This window comes from Salminus brasiliensis, chromosome 7 (genome assembly GCF_030463535.1).
Source record: "Salminus brasiliensis chromosome 7, fSalBra1.hap2, whole genome shotgun sequence".
NCBI lineage: Eukaryota > Metazoa > Chordata > Actinopteri > Characiformes > Bryconidae > Salminus > Salminus brasiliensis.
In genome coordinates this window covers 38,357,323-38,377,687 of record NC_132884.1, presented here as the reverse complement: position 1 = coordinate 38,377,687, position 20,365 = coordinate 38,357,323, and the positions used below count along the sequence as shown (strand labels likewise).

General features: G+C 40.0%; 1 protein-coding gene across 1 annotated transcript; it reads right to left on the bottom strand.

Annotated features, from left to right (window-relative positions):
* Window positions 1-5,009: 5,009 nt before the first annotated feature.
* On the bottom strand, window positions 5,010-14,751 carry hyal2a (hyaluronidase 2a). Its single transcript, XM_072684873.1, has 4 exons — window positions 14,520-14,751; window positions 13,088-14,055; window positions 10,534-10,623; window positions 5,010-9,638 (listed from the first exon to the last, which is right to left on the bottom strand). Exons 2-4 carry the CDS (start codon window positions 14,015-14,017, stop codon window positions 9,249-9,251), a joined length of 1,410 nt encoding a protein of 469 aa, XP_072540974.1. The 5' UTR covers window positions 14,018-14,055; window positions 14,520-14,751; the 3' UTR covers window positions 5,010-9,248.
* Between the last annotated feature and the right edge of the window lie 5,614 nt (window positions 14,752-20,365).

Genomic DNA, 20,365 nt, shown 5'->3' with positions numbered 1-20,365 from the left:
TCGCGCAGGGCTGGCTGTGACGTGTCCTGTAGGCCCTTACCGAGCTCTTCCAAATAATACACATATTAATAAGGTTGGACTTTTCTGATCATATAAATGATCCAGTTCTACGTTATGTTATTAAACTTTGCTACCTTTTGATGTTATTAAACTTTGCTACCTTTTAATGTTATTAAACTTTGCTACCTTTTGATGTTATTAAACTTTGCTACCTTTTAATGTCATTAAACTTTGCTACCTTTTGATGTTATTAAACCTTGCTACCTTTTGATGTTATTAAACTTTGCTACCTTTTGATGTTATTAAACTTTGCTACCTTTTAATGTTATTAAACCTTGCTACCTTTTAATGTTATTAAACCTTGCTACCTTTTGATGTTATTAAACTTTGCTACCTTTTGATGCTATCAAACCTTGCTACCTTTTAATGTTATTAAACTTTGCTACCTTTTGATGTTATTAAACTTTGCTACCTTTTGATGTTATTAAACTTTGCTACCTTTTGATGTTATTAAACTTTGCTACCTTTTAATGTTATTAAACCTTGCTACCTTTTAATGTTATTAAACCTTGCTACCTTTTGATGTTATTAAACTTTGCTACCTTTTGATGCTATCAAACCTTGCTACCTTTTAATGTTATTAAACTTTGCTACCTTTTGATGTTATTAAACTTTGCTACCTTTTAATGTTATTAAACCTTGCTACCTTTTGATGTTATTAAACCTTGCTACCTTTTGATGTTATTAAACTTTGCTACCTTTTGATGCTATCAAACCTTGCTACCTTTTGATGTTATTAAACTTTGCTACCTTTTAATGTTATTAAACCTTGCTACCTTTTAATGTTATTAAACCTTGCTAGCTTTTGATGTTATTAAACTTTGTTACCTTTTGATGTTATTAAACCTTGCTAGCTTTTGATGTTATTAAACTTTGCTACCTTTTAATGTTATTAAACTTTGCTACCTTTTAATGTTATTAAACTTTGCTACCTTTTAATGCTATTAAACTTTGTTACCTTTTGATGTTATTAAACCTTGCTAGCTTTTGATGTTATTAAACCTTGCTACCTTTTGATGTTATTAAACTTTGCTACCTTTTAATGTTATTAAACTTTGCTACCTTTTGATGCTATTAAACTTTGCTACCTTTTAATGTTATTAAACTTTGCTACCTTTTGATGTTATTAAACTTTGCTACCTTTTGATGTTATTAAACCTTGCTACCTTTTGATGCTATTAAACCTTGCTACCTTTTGATGTTATTAAACTTTGTTACCTTTTAATGTTATTAAACCTTGCTACCTTTTGATGTTATTAAACTTTGCTACCTTTTGATGTTATCAAACTTTGTTACCTTTTAATGTTATTAAACCTTGCTACCTTTTAATGTTATTAAACTTTGCTACCTTTTGATGTTATTAAACCTTGCTACCTTTTGATGCTATTAAACCTTGCTACCTTTTGATGTTATTAAACTTTGTTACCTTTTAATGTTATTAAACCTTGCTACCTTTTAATGTTATTAAACTTTACACTTTGCTAGCTTTTGATCCTCTTGCTATTAATGCTCTTGCTTTTGATCCTCTTGCTATTTATGTTCTTGCTTTTGATGCTTTTGCTTTTGATGCTCTCGCTATTAAAATGTGCTTACTTTTGATGCTATTGCTATTACAGTTTGCTAGATTTTGATGCTATTAAACTTTGTTTGCTTTTCAGGCTCTTGAAATTACAATTTGTTTGTTTGTGATGTTCTTGCTATTAAAAGTGTTAGTTGCAAGAGTATTAGCATTAGTAGTAGTATCATTGTCATCAGATATTTACATTTTTAAAGTATACTTTATTCTTTTGTGAAGCCTTTTGTAAATATGGTTTGGAAAAGTGTCAGAAACTATTTGTTGCTTTGCAGTCATAAATAAAATACTGTAATTTATTTATATCCTGTACAATAATATGCAGCTATGTCTAATCATCATACCTTTACATATCTGTTGTGCCTGTTGATTCTAGAAATACTGAATAACTGTATATATTCTGCCAAATATATATAATTAAACAGTATTTTATTCAATTATACCATGGCAAAAAAATGGCCTGGTCAGCTTAGCTCTTGACCAGTAGAGGGTATGATGTCACCTGGATAAGCAGCTTTTCAACCACATTGACCATCAAAAGACTAGCTCAGGCCATTTGAGATCTTGAACTGGATTTTTCAGCAGGCGATTATATATAATGGTCATACATATAATTTTACAATATTCTATTTTGCATTCCATATTTTTTAATGTATGAGTGTATACTTCATTCTGTTGTGAAGCTTTTTGTGACTGTGGTCTACATATGTGTACAAATATATTGCTTTTTATGTCATTTTACGCATTCATACATTTGTAAAATACTGTATTTTTGATTATATACTGTATAATGACATGTTTGTACTGTTTTTGTACATGTACATTTCTTTTATATCTGACCTCAATATGATGTACATTTAAAATGTGTTGAATGTAACTTGCTGTGACCAAATACTAATAAGAAGTCCTAATACTAGGAGGTAGAAGCTAAAGTACATGGCCCTTAAATTCTGATTTTCTTGGTGGTTCAGCTATGCTGTCCTGATTTCTCATTTTATTTCAGACCTCAGTACCTCAAAAAGAATAAACAGCTCCCAACTTTAGTTCCTAAGTTCAGTAGAAATAAGTATAATATATAAAGTAAATATAAAGTATAAGTGTTAATCCTGAGCAATTCTCAGATATAAATATGTGTAAAAGAACTACACCATTGTTTATGACAATAGGTCAGCTTCGCCCCTTTCTGCGTGGCTCATTTGCTGCAACTGCAAAACCTTCCTTAGAAAGAAAACTCCCAATGAGATCAGCTAGAGGAAGCAAATATAACTCCTTGGCATGTGAAGGCCTGTAATTGTGGCTTGGCGGGATGCCGATGGCGGCCCTTTGCAAATCAGGTCCAGTGGTACAGTTCCATACAGTGTGAATGCACTTCTTTTTCTGTAACACCACGTTAAATCAGCAATATGATTTGTCTTTATACAATAAATATCAACAGTTTATATCTTTGCTTTGTGTCACACATTTATATATTTTTTTAAAATTCAAATTTACTAGTGATCATAAAATGTAAAAAAGTCTTTCAGGAAAATGTTCAAAAAGTCAACCTTAAAATGAAAATTGTTCCTTTTTTACTTAGTTAGTTCATCATACCCCTGGTCATGTTAAGCATGAATCATTATATCAGATCATATAATTTAAAATATATAATATAATGACTTTTTACACCTATATATATATATATTTACATTGAAGGCATTTAGCAGACATTCTTGTTAAATTTATTCATCTTTGCTACCTTTTGATGCTATTACACGTTGCTAGCTTTTGATCCTCTTGCTATTAATGCTCTTGCTATTTATGCTCTTGCTTTTGATGTTTTTGCTTTTGATGCTATTGCTATTACATTTTGCTAGCTTTTGATTCTCTTAAACTTTGCTTGCTGTTGAGGTTCTTGGTATTAAAATTTGCTTGCTTTTAGATAGAATTTCAGTATTTTGCTAATATACTGTATAACGATATGTATAATACAATTCATTGAATATTTGATCACCTACAAACATTTACATTGAAGGCATTTAGCAGACGTTCTTCTCCAGAGTGACTTACAGCAATGCTTCACTGTTCACTCAGAAAATACCCTTAGCTAGTTTGTATTGGCTAGAAACCAAAAGATTACTCTAAGCTCAGATATTACTAAATACAGAAGTCACTACAGAGACCATAATACTCTACACACTCTACACTCTACCTGAGTACTCTTGGAAGAGGAGGGTCTTCAGTCTGGGTTTGAGGACAGTGAGTGTTGGACTGTGCTGTTCGGACACCCAGGGGAAGTTCGTTCCACCACTTCGTTGCAGAACAGAAAAAAGCCTGGATGATTGTTTTCAGTGGATCTTAAAGGATGGTGGGTCAAGTTGAGCCGTACTTCAAGCTAGGGCTGGGTGATATGGTAAAAATACTATATCCCGATATTTAATTATTATTAAAAGTAATTTCCAGGATACATGATATTAATTGCGATACATGTGATCCCAGAAAGAATGCTTTGATAGTGACAGATTCTTAAAAAACTACTATTCAAATACTCTCCCATACAAAATATGCTGCATTAAACCAGAGCAAGCACACTGTTTGTAATAAAATGTGCAGTTGATCTGTGTTCTTTAAGCACTGGCAATATCCTTGATATGCTTAGAAAAACATATTGGATACCACGATAACGAAACGGATCACAATACGATAAAATATCGTCACATTGCACCAGCCATACTGGAAACTGGAAGGGCTCTTTGCACAGATCGGCTTTTGACCATTGCCATCAAGTACAGAGGAGCTGGTCCATTGTTTTCGGGCCACACTTTGGGCCCACTGTTAAAACCAATCACAGCCAGTTTGAGTATAGTTGCTGACCATGTGATTCCCTTTGTGACCATCCTCTAACGCAGGGGTGTGCAACGGGGGCCGGAGTCCAGAACAAGGTGCTGAATTCCCTGCTCTGACAAACCTCATAAACCTGCCAATTTACAGGTGAGCTAGATCAGGTGTGCTTGAGCAGGAAAAGCACCCGGCCCTCCAGGACCGGAATTTGCCCATCCCTGCTCTAACGGCTACTTCCAGCATGATAATGCACTACGTCCCAAAGCAGAAGCCTCAAGCTGGTTTTATGAACTAGGACAATGAGTTCAGTGTTGTTCAGTGGCCTCCCCTGTCTATCTGAAACCAGTAGAGCTTCTTTGGGATATGGTAAAAGATTTGAGGCTATTTTTCCTACTAAATATCCCAGTAGGTGCATATTATGTAATAAAACAATATGCCCTGCCTTCCTCTCCAACCACCCTGACTTATCATAGCTAGGGAACCTTTAGCTGGTCCAGATCCTCCCTTATACCTGGTTTCTTCTGAAAATACATCACAGTACAAAAGGAAATGTGCTGAGTTTCCGATTCACTTACAGTCATTTATTAAATACAGCAAATAATAAAAATATCAAATAACAGTAAATGCTGCCTCTGCAGTCAAGTGCTTCGCCCTGTTTAAACACACAAACATCCATCATACATACGGCATGTCAATCAACTGGTTTTCCATAAAAAAACACACAGCATTACAAATTAGATCATAAAGTTACACATACAGCATGTCTTGTGCGTAAGAGTGTGTGTGTGTGTGATAGAGAGAGTGATAGAGAGAGAATGTAAACCTATGGCAGGACTATGACAGCAAATAACAATCTCATAGTAGTCTTTTAACAATAGACTCACCACCTTACAGCAGCGGTCCCCAACCCTGGATCTGGAGGCCCACTGTCCTGCACATTTTAGAGGCGACCATGCTTCCAGCCCACCTGACCCAGCTAATCAATCCATTAGCAAGTCCTTACTGGGCTAAATTGGGGAAGTCAAAGCAAGGGAAGGCCAAATGTGCAGGGCAGTAGGCCTCCAGAACCATGGCTAAAGGCCACTGCTTTACAGCCACACCAATTCTAAAGTGTCTTTGTGTGTGTGTATGTGTGTGTGTGTGTATGTGTGTGTGTGTGTGTGTGTGTCGTGTGGTTCACTTCTTCAAACATAACCCAGCATTAGAACATCATAACTACCCTATAATGATGTACTATGAATACATCACTTATCCGTACTTATCAGTAATTGTGGGGTAAGACTGTCATTACAGCCCAAGGAAGACTGTAATCTGCCCTTACTGGATTCATATCTGTGACAACAAACAAAAGTGCTTATCTGGACTCAGAGCTTCCTGTGTTTACACACTCGCATTTCATCTTGGAACACTCTCACTTGGGAACATGACTTAGGTCCCTTTCACATTACATAAGCTTTACATTTCCGCACCCAGAACACCTTTTACACCACACACTCTTGTGGCGTAATGGAGAGCATTTTGGAGGAAAGTTGTAGAAGAGCCACTTTTGGGTCCCTAAAGAGCATTTTAATGGATGTACTGTATTGAAACTACAACAAAAGGTTCTTTTGGGATCTTCAATCAAAGTGCTTCTCATAAAATGTAATCCAAAAAGCCTTTTATTCCTAAGAAGAACCACTTTTTGTCTCTGAAGAACCTGTTAATGGATAGTCCTGTATTGAAACCATTCAACTTAAAGGTTCTTCAGGAAATCAAGACTAGTTCTTCTATTACCTAACCCAAAAAGCCCATCTTTTCTGTTAGGAATCATTTTGGGGTCCCTGAAGAACATTTGAAGGTATGGTACTGTACTGAAACCATGTAATCAAAAGGTTCTTCATAGAATCAAAAGTGGTTGTTCTATGACTTAGTCTAAAAAGCCTTAATTTCTATAAAGAACCACTTTTGGGTCCCTAAAGAGCATTTTAATGGATGTACTGTATTGAAACTACAACAAAAGGTTCTTTTGGGACCTTCAATCAAAGTGGTTCTTCTAAAATATAATCCAAAAAGCCTTTTATTCCTATGAAGAACCACTTTTTGTCTCTGAAGAACATGTTTATGGATGGTCCTGTATTGAAACCACTAAAAAAAAAAGGTTCTTCAGGAAACCCAAGACTGATTCATATATGACCTAATCCAAAAAGCCCTTCTTTTCTATTAAGAACCACTTTTGGGTCCCTGAAGAACGTTTAAGGTATGTAGCTGTAATTAAATAAATTATTTAAAAGGTTCTTTAGGATATTAGGATTGGTTCTTCTATGACTTAATCCAAAATAAAGCCATTCTCTTCTCATAAGAGACACTTTTGGATCTCTGAAGAACATGTTAATGAATGGTCCTATATTCAACCTAAAGGTTCTTCAGGAATTAAAGACTGGTTCTTCTATTACCTAACCCAAAAAGCCCATCTTTTCTGTTAAGAATCATTTTGGGGTCCCTGAAGAACATGTTAATGGATGGTACTGTATTGAAACCACTCAAACTAAAGGTTCTTCAGGAAATCAAGTCGGGTTCTTCTATGATGTAATCCAAAAAGCCCATGATTTCCCAAGAAGAACTACTTTTGGGTTTCCAAAAATATATACTTATATATACTTGATACCCTGAGTCCTCATATGGGGACATTACATTTCTGCTTCTCTGCACCATGATACTTAAGTTTTTAAACCTTTGACCTCATATGATGTCATTGATTTTTTGCAAAAATGCTTTCCTGTTAAATCCTACTAATTCCAAATATGATAAATTAAAAATGCACACCAAGCAAAAGTCCGGTCTGTGTTACTGTATTGAAATCCCTTATTTAAAAGGTTCTTTAGGATATTAGGATTGGTTCTTCTATTGACTTTAACCAAAAAAAACATTCTATCCTCATAAAAAACACTATTGGGTCCCTGAAAAACATTTGAATGAATGGTACTGTATTAAAACCCCTCAAAATTAAAAGGTCCTTCAGGAAATCAGAAGTGGTTCCTTTATGACTTAATCTAAAAAGCCCCTAATTTCTAAGAAGAACCACTTTGTGTCTCTGCTGCTGTTTTTAAACCACTAAATCAAAAGGTTCCTTAGGGAATCGTTAGTGGTTCTTCTTTGGTAGAGGTCCAAAGTGTGTTAGACTTTATTTAAGGAACTTACTTATTTAAGTACGTTTATTTTAAGAGTGCAGTGTTTCCTAGAATCACTCTTCAGCACTGATGGAAGTTCTGAAATACCCCTGAAAATTCATAAAATTACACAAATGAAATGACAGTCACAAAAAAGTGTGAAAGGGGCATTAGCACCTAAAATAATAAGGCAATGCTTCTCCAGCATCAAAAACTATGTGTTTAAAAGTCTTCAGCAGTGTCCAGTAGGGGCGGAAATCTCGCCGACCTCACAGAGCTTTGATTACGCTGCAATTCTTACCAACACTACTGGTCAAAAGTTTTAGAACATCCATAATTTCCCAGTCTGATTGACATTTAAGAAGGTTTAATCTCAGTGAATGACCTGTTTTGTGTGCAAGGTCCAGTGGCATTAATTGGTACAAAGGTAAGCAGTAAACTGGCAGGGGAAATATGAACTAAACTGAAAAATAATAAACTGTAAAAACGTTGGGAAAAGTGGCCATTTGAGAGAACAGGTCATTGGTTAGTAATTTACAGCTGGTCTGTAGCAATGGAATAAATTAAGCTTGGAAAATAAAGGCAGACAGCCTGTTGTCACTCAAACCAGAGGTGGTCAGAGACGGTTCTAATCCACATTTAATATAAGTGTACATTAATTTCTGTGATCGGATTCAGTAAGGTAAGTCGGCCTCTCTCTCCCTCTTGCTTCCTCCAGCTCCCTCGCTCTCTTCTCACGTGGTTTAGTCTGTCGCATTTACTAAGAGAGACATTACAGGAATGCAAGAACCGTCTATTTTCCCACCACATTGTAGAACCTCCACTGTTTCAGTCTCCTGGAGCAGGACAGTTTTGATAAGTAATCGTTGTTTGCAGGGAGTAAAACAGGAATAATTTACATTTTTCAGCTTTTTATGCGGGACAGGAAAATCGGATCCCATCTGGTCACACTGGGGACGCATCCAGATACTCTCCGGATTAAAAAATGCATGTTAATAGCGTGTGTGTAAACAGGCCCGTAGTCAATAAAAGCAGTGATGGTACAGACTGAGTTACTGCACTCTCTACTGCAGTATTTACACAGTATTGCACATTTAGACTGATCTCATAATGACTAGAAAAAACACAGATACAGCATTCTAACTCTTATCAGCGGAGATCTTTCCAGATCAGTGGAGAAACTCCAGATAAAGCCAGTATGTGGTGAGTACAGTTTCCTACACCATCAGAAGACTCTTGGAAACTGAAGAAAAAACCTGGTCTGGTGCTGGAAGAGGTCTGACACACTCAAATCCACAACATCACCAGAAGACAAGCTTCTTCAGCCGTTTTACAGCTTGTGTGATAAGCGGCCCACATGACAACACCTTGTATCTCAACACCTCTACATTGGACCTCGTCTCAGGTTCAACGGTAAAGAGACGCCATGCCATGCAGCACTGCCAGTGTACTACTGAAAAGACTGGGGTGTTCCAAAACTTTTGACCACTTTTAGTGTATTTACTCAGTACTCCTACCTTTATGCCTAGCATGTTCTAATCCATTCTAACGTCTCAGAATCAATGCTGTTGAATCACCACCTTCAAACTGACCCGCTGATGCAGACAACCCTACAACCCTAGTGTCCGTTATTTGCACAAGTGTAGGCTCAATCAGCCCAGTAAGGTAAGCAGCAGTGGGAGCAGGCAGAGGCCCCACAGTGCCTTCAGTGTAGGTCCTGCTCCTTTATGATACAGGGGATCTTGCATTTCGCAGCTGTCCCCCTGATAGCCACTAAAGCACTGGCACCTGAAGTCCTCCTTCATCCGCTGCAGCTCCTCAGGCCCCGGCTGCCCGGTCACGGCCAGGCCGCTGCCCTGTGCCACCACGGCGTGGTTCTGAGGGTCCAGGTGAAGATAGGTATCCGTGTCAGGGTTCCTGCGCAGGCAGCGGCCGCGGGAGCTGCACACGAAGCGGCTGCAGTGCTCCGCTGCTGTGGAGACATTGAGGAGATAGCGGCCCAGCGGTCCTCGCAGGTACTGGTTCAGATTCGAACAGCTGGCCTGGACGGAGAGAGGCAGATTTAGTCATGAATCAAACTAATCAAATGAAATAGCGTATAAATACACTATGTCCAAATGTTTGTGGACACTCCTTCGAAAGAATGCACTGAGCTACTTTTAGTTGCACCCATTGCTGATATGGATGTGTAAATGCACACACACACACACACACAGCTTGTCTGGTGCTTGTAGAGAAGTACTGCCAACAGTTTAGGACTCTCTGGAGCAGAGAAACATTAACATATTCGCATCATGTCTGACTCCAGGTGTGGGCTAGAAGGTGTATAAAGTCCCCAGCATTGAGCTGATGAGCAGTGGAAGAACTGTGTTCTCTGGAATGATGGTGGTGGTGGTGGAGCTCCAGCCAATACTTTTGGGCTGAGTTGGGGAGTTGGGGATGAGGTGAGGTGGGGTGGGATCACTCTTTTCACTAAATGCAATCAAATGCTCACAGCAATGCCACAATATCTGGATATTCTTTGAGTCGCTTCACAGACCTTTTTGAGCCCATATTTTCAAGTGTCTTTGTCCAGTGGCTATTAAAATTGGTCATCGGCTAGCTAACGAGTAGCATGCTAGCTACACGACTGGCTAACGTATTGGGTCTTAAATGGTCCTTCTGTAAGATGACGTCAGATGGAATAGGATGTGTCTGGGGGGATAGGATGTGTCACGACACTGGCCAACTTCTTTTAAGAGTGATGATAGTGGAGAGAGCGCCATCTCCCTACCTGGAGGGAGCATGGCCAACTGTGCCCTCTCAGACTCCGGCCGCTGATGGCAAAGCAGGATTCTAATGTGTTTTTGACTTGATTTTCAATATTTAATATGTCATAAAGCCAGAATTATATACACATGTGGTCCATCTCTAGCATTTAGTATGGGTAAATCTTACCATGCTGCTGGCATAACTGGCATCCCCCCAGAGAATGATGCCAGCTGCCCCCAGGGCCACGCTTTCTCCGATGGTGGAGATCAGGTCCGTCTGCATAGAAAAACAATTAAAGAAATCACTGATTAGCAAACCATTTAGCAAACATTTCAACCAATCACTGGCCTTCTCACTGGATCTGACTGAAGATCATTCAGAAGATCCTAACTGGCTACTTTAGCTGGCTGCATTTTTGCACATCCGCTCCTATTTTAGTAAGGAAATAACTGGAGGACTGGTACGGTGGGTGGTGGTGAAAAATGTGACCAGCACCCTTCCTGCATGCACGCTTACATGTACACACACACACACACACAGGTTGGAGCAGGAAAAGGCTGCTGATAGAGATAAGGGGTGAAGGTTAATGTTAGGGTGCGAGGCAAAGCTTTATGGAAACTTGCCCTGAAGATCAAATGGAAAAAAGAAAATGATGATAGGGCAAATTCACCAATACAGCCATTAGCTTGGAATAGTCAGCTTTAGGAGAGAGGGGGGATGATATGTCGATATTTGATCATATTGTGATAGACTGTAAGCTTTTCGGAGCATGTGGTGGATATCAATGCTTAAAGAACATCAACTCCCTGCATGTTTTAATGCAAAGCTCATGATTAGTCCTGTTTAAACGGACAGAGTGCAGCAATGACTGAATAGAAATCACTGCACCAGTCTTTTGATAGCAGTGCTAACAGTTTAATTGCAAAAAGGTTATTAAATGGTTCCTTAAAAGGGATGTCATAGGAGAACCACAAGATCATTGTTTGTAATAGAAATGTACAGTATGTGTGAAAAACCTTTACACCAAGTCACATCACACTCACACATCTCTACTAAAAACTTAATGGTTCTTTATGGAACCAAAAGAGGTTCTTCTGTGCCAGTGGAGAACTATTTAAAGTACCGTAATTTTTAAGAGTGTGTAAATATGTCAAAATATCATGAGAAATATTGTTTACCATGAAAATGTCTTTCATGAAATGTCATGATACATTATTTTCACCATATCTACGTTTCCTGGAGGAAAGAGGTAACTCACACTGAGAGAGCACTGAGAATAAGAGGAAAAGTAAGACAGACTGGAGGATGTATTGAACAGAGACATCTGATCATTCTGATTAAACACAGTCCAACTAAGATTGTCTTAATTTAACTCACTTAGAAAATTCACAAAGCCAGAGTTCAGTAAAACATGTTTGGCCAAGGAAATGTTCAATGTTTAAGAATCCCAATCTACAGGCTTATGCAAAAGTTTGGGCATCCCTGGTCACCACTTTCAAGTTCACACGGTTTCATAAGATTTTCTAATAACCTTCATGCTGCTTTCTTTAGGTCGTCAATTAGATAGTTTACACTTGAAACTCATCTTAAAACTCATCTACTCTCAATCTGCACAACTCAAATCTAAAATGTTACTGGTTTGTGTTTTTTTTTTTATCATTTTGGCTGTTTGTTAATTCATTCAGTGGATTTATTTTATTTTTGTACAAGTCTTTTCTTTTTTAGGTGCCCTGTACTTTCCCTCTATTTCATTATCTTTTCATTGGCTTGTGTTTACTATACACTCTTGTGCAAATAATAATACTTTTAAAAGAAACAATTTGTTAAATTTCTAAGGGAACATGAAGCTGTAAAGAATTGTTTTTACAGAAAACCATATTAAATATGCCATTTGTTGCCTGTAAAATAAATTTTTGAGCCATTTCTCCACAAGCTATATTTATTGTTTTTTTGTGTTTTTTTGCAATTTAATAATTAAGCAAATAAACGATAATTAATGTTTTAAAATGTTCAAAAGGTGTCTTTGAAGTAGATGACTTCAGAAAATCAATTTTAGATACAATTCCTATTTATGTTCAGACTAAGATATAGTAGCATTTTGGCACATGTATTTCATGTGCCATTACTTTTTCCATCCATTTGTTGTTAAATTAGGCAAATAAACAGTAATTATACTTCACAGTCTGCAGAAGTGTGTCTCTCTCGAGGACAGAAACATTGAAAAACAGAAAAATTGAAAAATCAACATCACATGTAATTTGAGCAGGAGTGATCCAAATTATTGCATAAGACTGTACAAGCAAATTGAACAGTGAGGGAAACAGACTGACGCTGGTTTGATGATGCATTACTTAGGTAGGTTTGGAGGTTGAATCTCAATGAAAGTCAAATATGAAAAGTAAGTATCTTGGAAAGACAGTTGTGAAAGAGGTGCTGTATCATGGGATTATGTTTTGCAAATACTGTATTAATTCTCAGAAGCACAGTATTGATTATTAACTAATAGTTTACATGTAAATATTGCTGTCAGACAGTGGTTCATTTTGTGTTTTGTTTAAACCCGACCGCTAGATGGCAGTGTCTTCTGAACCCACTGTTCGGATTGGATAAAAAGGCAGTTTTCCTAAAATAACAATGTATTGCATTATATTAAATCATAACCCCCGTATCGTGTGTCAGGTTCTTGCCAATACAAACCCCTAATAAAAAATATGACCCACAATGTAATTAACAACCTCACCTCCGTAAGCAGCTCCAGCTCATTGGCATACGTTGGCCGGGTGTAGACAAAAACCGGACATGCCAATCCCTCGCCCACCGACGCCAGCCTCATTCCCTCCTTCACCCTGTTCCTCACAAACTGGCGGGCAAAGGGTGTCGAGCGCAGCACTGATCCTATGTAGATGGAAGGGAAAAGGGCTGTGCTTTCATTCCACAGCCACTTTAGCTGGTCATTCCGTGCCATCTCTGGGTCCGGACAGCGACCTGTATAGTTCTCCAGGCTGTTACGGTAATTGTGATTGTAGCAGTCAGGGAACAGGTAGAAGCCCCAGAGCTGGTTGGGCCGCAGGCTTTTGGCCAGCCGCAGAGTCTCCAGCATAAATGTACGCCCCGATATCTCAAACTCCTGCTGGGCCACTTTGTTGACCCGGATCTGGTCCCAGGTTGGGTTCTTCTGGGACACCAATCGCCGTGACTCGTTCCTGTAGATGTTCTTGGCATCCCAGTTCCGAATCCAGAGCGGGCGCCAGTCCTCCCAGTCTATGACGGCGAGGCCTTGAGCGTTTGGGTCACGGATGTACTTCTTGATGCCTTCAGGCATCTTCTCAAAGTGCTGGGTGAGGCTCGCGATTTGAGGCAGTCCACCGTTAACTGGAGTGCCAGACTCAAAATACGGGTACAGGCCCAGGCGGTCTCTGTAGAAGATGGTGAGGTTCTGCTTTGTGAAACCCTCATTGGGTGAAGCCACAATCTGGAACATATCCAGCTGGAACTGAATGCGGTGCCGGGGTCCACAGTCCTCGGTGGGGGCATTCCAGGCTAGAAGCAAAGGTTTATTGGGGTACAAAGGCCATCTTGTGGGCTTCAGATCTTGGGCGACAGTAACACAGTCCAAGACTAGTGGAACTAGAAGCCAGACCTTCCACTTGGACAGGAACCAAGTAGCCATGGCTCGTGCCTTGTGTTTTCACAGCAACAGCTTTGCCTCTGTTAAAGAACACAGAAAACATTGCACACTGAAGCTGAGAAGATCTTCAGCACGACTGCTGGTCCACTTACAGACCACAAACACTTGTATTTCAACTGGAAGACCTCCATAAATACCCGCCCTGATCCAAATAAACACAGAAACATGAGGTTCGAGGTTCTAGGACAGATCTGGATCTTATTTAAATCCATTTTGTTCCAAGATAAGCTATTCACCCACTGCAAGAACATCACAGTGCTATCAGTTACCCCATACAGAGCTCATGAAACACAAGGCACATGCCAGTATGAGCCTCCTCAAAGCAAACCGGCCTGATTGACAGTGACAGATGATATGACAAACTGAAATAAGCACTCCCATGAAACCTAATACAGACCTAAATATGAGGCAGGACCTCTTAAGCACCTCAGATGACTACTTTTACTTAGTAGAAGAAAGAAGTTAAGAAAGAGGCACAACTCACCACAGACATCAGAATGGGAGAACATGCTCGGGTAAATAATGCCCCCCTGTTGTGTGAGGGTCACATGTAGATGTACCACACACCCTCTCTGAGACCTCAGACATTTCTCAAGACCTACTGGTTAAAAAGCAAACAGGGAGAATTAACATCCACGTCTTCTTTCTCTTACAACAACCTGAAGACCTCCAGTTAAACGCACTGGTAGGAGAGAGCTCATCAGTCCTTCGCCTGCTTCATTGATAGTGAGCATGGGCGGGGCCAGGCTCCTACTGCTTTTATGAAGGGCTGCTAGTGGGCGGGGATTTCACAGAGCACCAATCATTTTAAAGATGGGCGTGGTCCTGCAGGGAGAGGGTGGGGCTTTCCTGTGTGCCTTTGGCATGCGCTGTGAGAACTGGAGGAGCAATCCATCCACGTGGAAACTCTTCTTCTCCAAAACCATCACAAATGTCTCAACTGAGAGACTCAACTGACCCCACACACTTTCTCAGGTCAGGTTTACTGCAAAAGTACTGTATACATCTACCTCAGTAACTGCTGTATTCATATACACTACATGTCCAAATAATAGTGGACACCCCTTCTAATGAATGCATGCAGCTACTTCTTTGCTAAGACAAGATGGCTTGTCTAGTCCTTGTAGAGAGGTATTGACAATAGAATAGGACTCTCTGGAGCAGATAGTAAACATGAACCTATTGCCACCATGCTGCCTAATGCCAGGGGTGGGCTAGAGGGGTATAGAGCCCCCCAGTATTGAGCTGTGGATCAGCGGAAGAACTGTGATCTCTGGAAAGATGGTTGGTGGAGCTCCATCCAGTACTTTTGTGATGAGGAGTTGAGGATGATGAGGAGGGGTGCTGATCATCCAACATCGCTGACTGCAATCAAATCCTGACAATCAACAGTGAATGAGCAGGTGACCAATACTTTTGTCCATTTAGTGTATGTTATAAGCTGGCTGTCAGCCATGGGAAAAAATAGGACACCCCACAAAAGCCTCTTAGCCTCTTTTCATATATTAAAAGATATGGATATTTATGTATTTAAATATTGATCATGTGAAAAATATTGAGAGATGGAGGAAATACATCTTTTTAAAAGTAATTGATTAAAAAAAAAAGCTAGAAATAGAAGCATTTTTTTAGGTGTGAGAAAAAAAAAGTTAGGACACCCTCCAACATTTATTACCGCTTAATGCCTAAAATTAGAATCAGGTGCAGAACATCAGCTGCAGATAATAAGAACATGGTCAGAGAGGATTCTGGAAGAGCTTGTCGTAATTATTATCCCATTACCGCAGAAAGGCTTATTACAATACACTAAGGTGTGTTACTCAGTAACTACAGGGCCTTCTGGTGTGGCTATCCTTTGGTATTACCAAATAACAGTTCCGGCCCGCTGAAGGGGCATAGGCTGTTTAAGGGGTTAACCCCTTAATGCAGAAAAGCTTATTACACATTAAGACTTATTATTCAGTAACTACAGAACTTCTGTACAGACTGGTGAGACAGTTCTTTGGTAGTAGAAGTTTGTAATAACATCAATAGGCTGTTTAAGGAGTTAACACCATCCACTGAAAGAGAAAGAAACTTGTCAGACTCATCAGACTCATTAAATATCACATTAAAAGTGGCCAAGCATTTCTGCTTTTAACCTAAAAGCTGTTTATCAGAACAACACTGGGATTATTTGCTCAGAAAAACACAAGATTACATTATATACAACTGATATACAATCATTAGTGGTGTGACATATGCTGGACTCTTCCTTTAGGAAGTCGCTTATTATTTGCAATTATCAAAGAATACCTGGTTCAGGTGTGATTTAATATGAGGAGAAATCTGGAACCGTGTTCCTCAGACTATATAGATATACTACTTTATGACATTCTTGTTACTTTTAACATAAATTATTATTATTATTATTTTAATTTGTAAACACATGTACTGATAAGATGCCAGAATTGTTTTTCAACTATTTGCTAACACTCTAAAAAATCAAGATGCTGCAAAAGGAGCAGCGATCTTTGAGCGATGCCATAGAAGATCCATGTTTGGTCCCATAAAGAACCATTTGTGTAATAGAGATGTGACCTATAAACTGATAAGCAACCTTTACACCAAAAGAACATGTTTTGGGTCTTTTAAAGGTTCTTACCACTCACACTCTCTGGGTAGTGGTGGCTCAGCAGTTAGAGCGCCGGGCTATTGAGGGTTTGATACCCGGGCTCAGCAAGCTGCCACTGTTGGGCCCTTGAGCAAGACCCTTCCCCCTCTCTGCTCCCCGGGCACCACAGCAATGGCTGCCTACCACTCCAGGCATGTGTGCTCACTTTCCACTGTGTGTGTGTGTTCACTGCATGGATGGGATAAATGCGGAAGCCAGTCCAACACTAATGGTCAATATGGTTGTTTAATGTTAACATGGAACCAAAAGTGGGGTTTTCTATGGCATCACTCAAAGAACTGCTTGTAGTACCTTTACTTTTAGTTTAGGTGACGACTCTACTAAATACTGTGGTGTTTTAAATAAAAAGCACCAAAGTCTGTTCTATAATATCATATTCCCAACAATTATATTCATTTAACTAAACTACGGTCATATAATATATACAATGACATGTATTCATATAGGTACTATATAGGTATAGGTATATAGGTGAACTATTACATTAGTGTAAGTACAAAGTCACCAGCTAGACAAAGGAAAGTTACTGATATGTTGGCTCTAATGTCACAGACATTGAATTTTTAAATGAAAAATTGAACATTTTTATGTAAAAAAATAAAATAAAAACATGACATTGTACAGATGTTGAATTTAGGTTGGAAATCAATGTCACATATCTGTCAAAAACAGCTTTGGGTTGGCATCTCCAACATTAGTCAGGCCTTGTTTTTGGTTTTGGTTATTTAACACACTGTGACTTAAAACCAACAACAAATCAACGTCTAACGATGTTCGTATTTCACGTAGTGTGTTGGTGAACATTCTGAAGTTGAGCAAATGTTTGGTTTTGGCCTCCAAAGGAAAATGGGCTTTTGTTCTCTTAGTCTGAGGACAAATAGAGCAGATCTTAATATTGCTTTACTGGTTTCTGAAACTTAGGAGAAAAGAGGAGATCAACGACAGCGCTTAACTGTAAGGGGTTTTGGACACAAATGAGAAGAGCATGAGATCTCCTCCTGCTCTGATAGACTGCTGAAAGATCTCTGAGGGAAAGAAGATTCGGAGATTAAGCCACCTGTGAGACATTATTCTGATCAAAGTGAGAAAACCCAAGGGTTGTTTCTCAGGAGCTACATTTCGGAAGCAGAAGGAGCTTGCTGAGGTCTTACACTGGTCTCAAACAGGACTATTCTGTGTCTGGGAGAAATAATGGGACTAAGATCTAAGAGGAGATCTTACAACCTCAATATTTCTTTCATCTGGGCCACAAGTAAATGTATGACATTGGCATTAGACAGTGTGTGAACAGTGAATTTTGGTCACCCAACATCACAACTTTTATTTAACCAGATAATAACATCTATTGACGTCAGTGGTCAGTTAAATTAGAGGAACACAGTTAGGAGACCACAGGTTTGGGTGTTGATCTTCTCTGCGAACTGTATGAATGCCCTGATTTATTTTAATGAAGGACTGATCAGATAAACTAGCTGTTGGATGGGAACTGGAAATACTGGCCTTCCTCCAGGACAGCTCTGGGAATGGCTAGGCTAGCACACACACACACATACACACACACACTCAACAATCACAATGTATTGTTTATTTATTCAATTCAATTTATTTCTTTTTTTTAGCAAATAAACCAACAAATAGCTTCATACCCCGATTCTTTTTGCAAGGTACATTGTGTTCATTTAATTTGCCACGTGGACAAATGGGGACAAGCTAATTAGGGGGGTCACTGTGCTGTACGAGAGGACGCGTGGAAGTCGGGACCCTCAAGGGAGCACATGACAGGTAGGACATGAGGTCACCGTTGGCCCGCGCTGTTCCTGTAGTATTCCCGGCTAGCAGTGACCTGCCCAGATCCTGTTCCGCCATTTCTCCTCATTTCTGCTGACTCGCCTAGAGCTTCTGAATGAGAGAGGGAGGGAGAGCGAGAGAGAGGGAGGCTTCCTTCCTCATGACACTTCCCATTCACCCTGGAAGAGGCTTTACATCACGGTTGCTCCCGGGCAGGCCGGGCCAGGAAACTGTAACAAAGTGAGGGGAACTGAACTCACACACACCCTCTGCTACCCGCACCCCAGGAACACAAACCCACCCATCCTAACACAATAGAAGAGGACAGGGATATCAGCCTGTCGCTTACTCATACTCATGCTTGTTTTGATAGAAAGACACTCAGCTAAATCAGTGCCAAAGCAGCGTCACCTGGAAAGTTCAGGAAAGAGCTTGCTTAAAAATCTGGGGATGGTGACATACAGAAATATGCTTTTCTGTTCTGAACTTGTGCTAAAACTCATAACTCTGATACCAGTATTTAAGCAGAGGACAGCAGAGGACATAACCACGTACTCTCCCAATGCTTTTACAACAGCAGAGTCATGAAATACGCTGACATAACTATATCTATATCTGATCCCTGGACATCATCTGTTCCAACCACTCCCCTCTGGTAGAAGACTCAGGGCTACCATAACCAGCTCAACTAGACATGCTAACGGCTCTCCCCCAGACACTATATGGACAGTATAGTGCACAGCAATGCTCCTCCAAAATCTAGTAGAAAGCCTTTTTCCCTGGACAGTAGAGACAGTTACTCCAACAAAAGCAGGAGAAGCTCTTTTTGAATGCCCTTGATTTCAGAAGAGACAATGAATGAGCAGGTGTCCCAATACTTTTGTCCAAATATTGTAACTGTAACTCTAAATCTAACAATGTAGCAATGTTAGCAGTGCCCACCCACCCGGGCACGTGAATGGTTTAAAGGTGGACGCCAAATTTTATCTGTGTCCAACACAAATGGTGGATATGGTTGTCTTGTCTTGAAGATGGGCATCTTGTTGTTGTCCCATGTCACCATGTCCTTCTCGAGGAACAACCAGTCTTGACATGTCAGAGAGTTTTTGAGGCTTGTTGTTGAAAATGCTGTCTAGTCTAGGCCCTAGAGAAAGTGCCTGTCATGAAAAGACTGCAGATGCGTATCCCTGTCCCTCGTAGCCTATACCATACCCTTCAAACCACCCTACGTCCCAAAGACACACACCCACCCTGTAGGGGGACTGTGGTCTTCCACACTCTTACATACCTCTCAACGGTTTCACCCTCACATTCACAACCTGGGTCGCTGGCCTATCAGTGTCAGTGATTGTGCACAGACATGGCATCCTGTCCTAGCGTGTTTGCACCATGTGTGGATGGGTGGGACCACCGTCTCCGGTGCTTTCAGTGCTTTCCCCTCAGTATCCGGTGTGGGCCTCTGCCCAGTTGCTCCAGGCAGCCTTTCCCCCTGTCGTTTACACCAGGGCCGGGCAGCTGCTTCCAATGGAATGTACCTTCAAGTGCTGGCCCGGCTCAGATAATGCGTCTATTGCCATGACGATGAAGCAGAAGCCTGTGGAGGGCCCTCCCAGCGGTGAGCTTCAAAGGAGGGGTGGAAACACAACAAAGAGCTTAACCTCTGGCCTTTCCACCTTACCACACCCACATTCCTCAGCCTGGGAACAGTGCGGCACAGCTTGCCAGGATAGAGACCGTAAACACAGAGTCTTGAAATTAAGCTGGGGCAGACAAATAACCTAAATGCATAGCGTGGGAATGAGAACATTGATTCCCTGAAGAGCAAATGACTTCTGAACCATTGCACCAATCAGTGTAAAATCTTACTG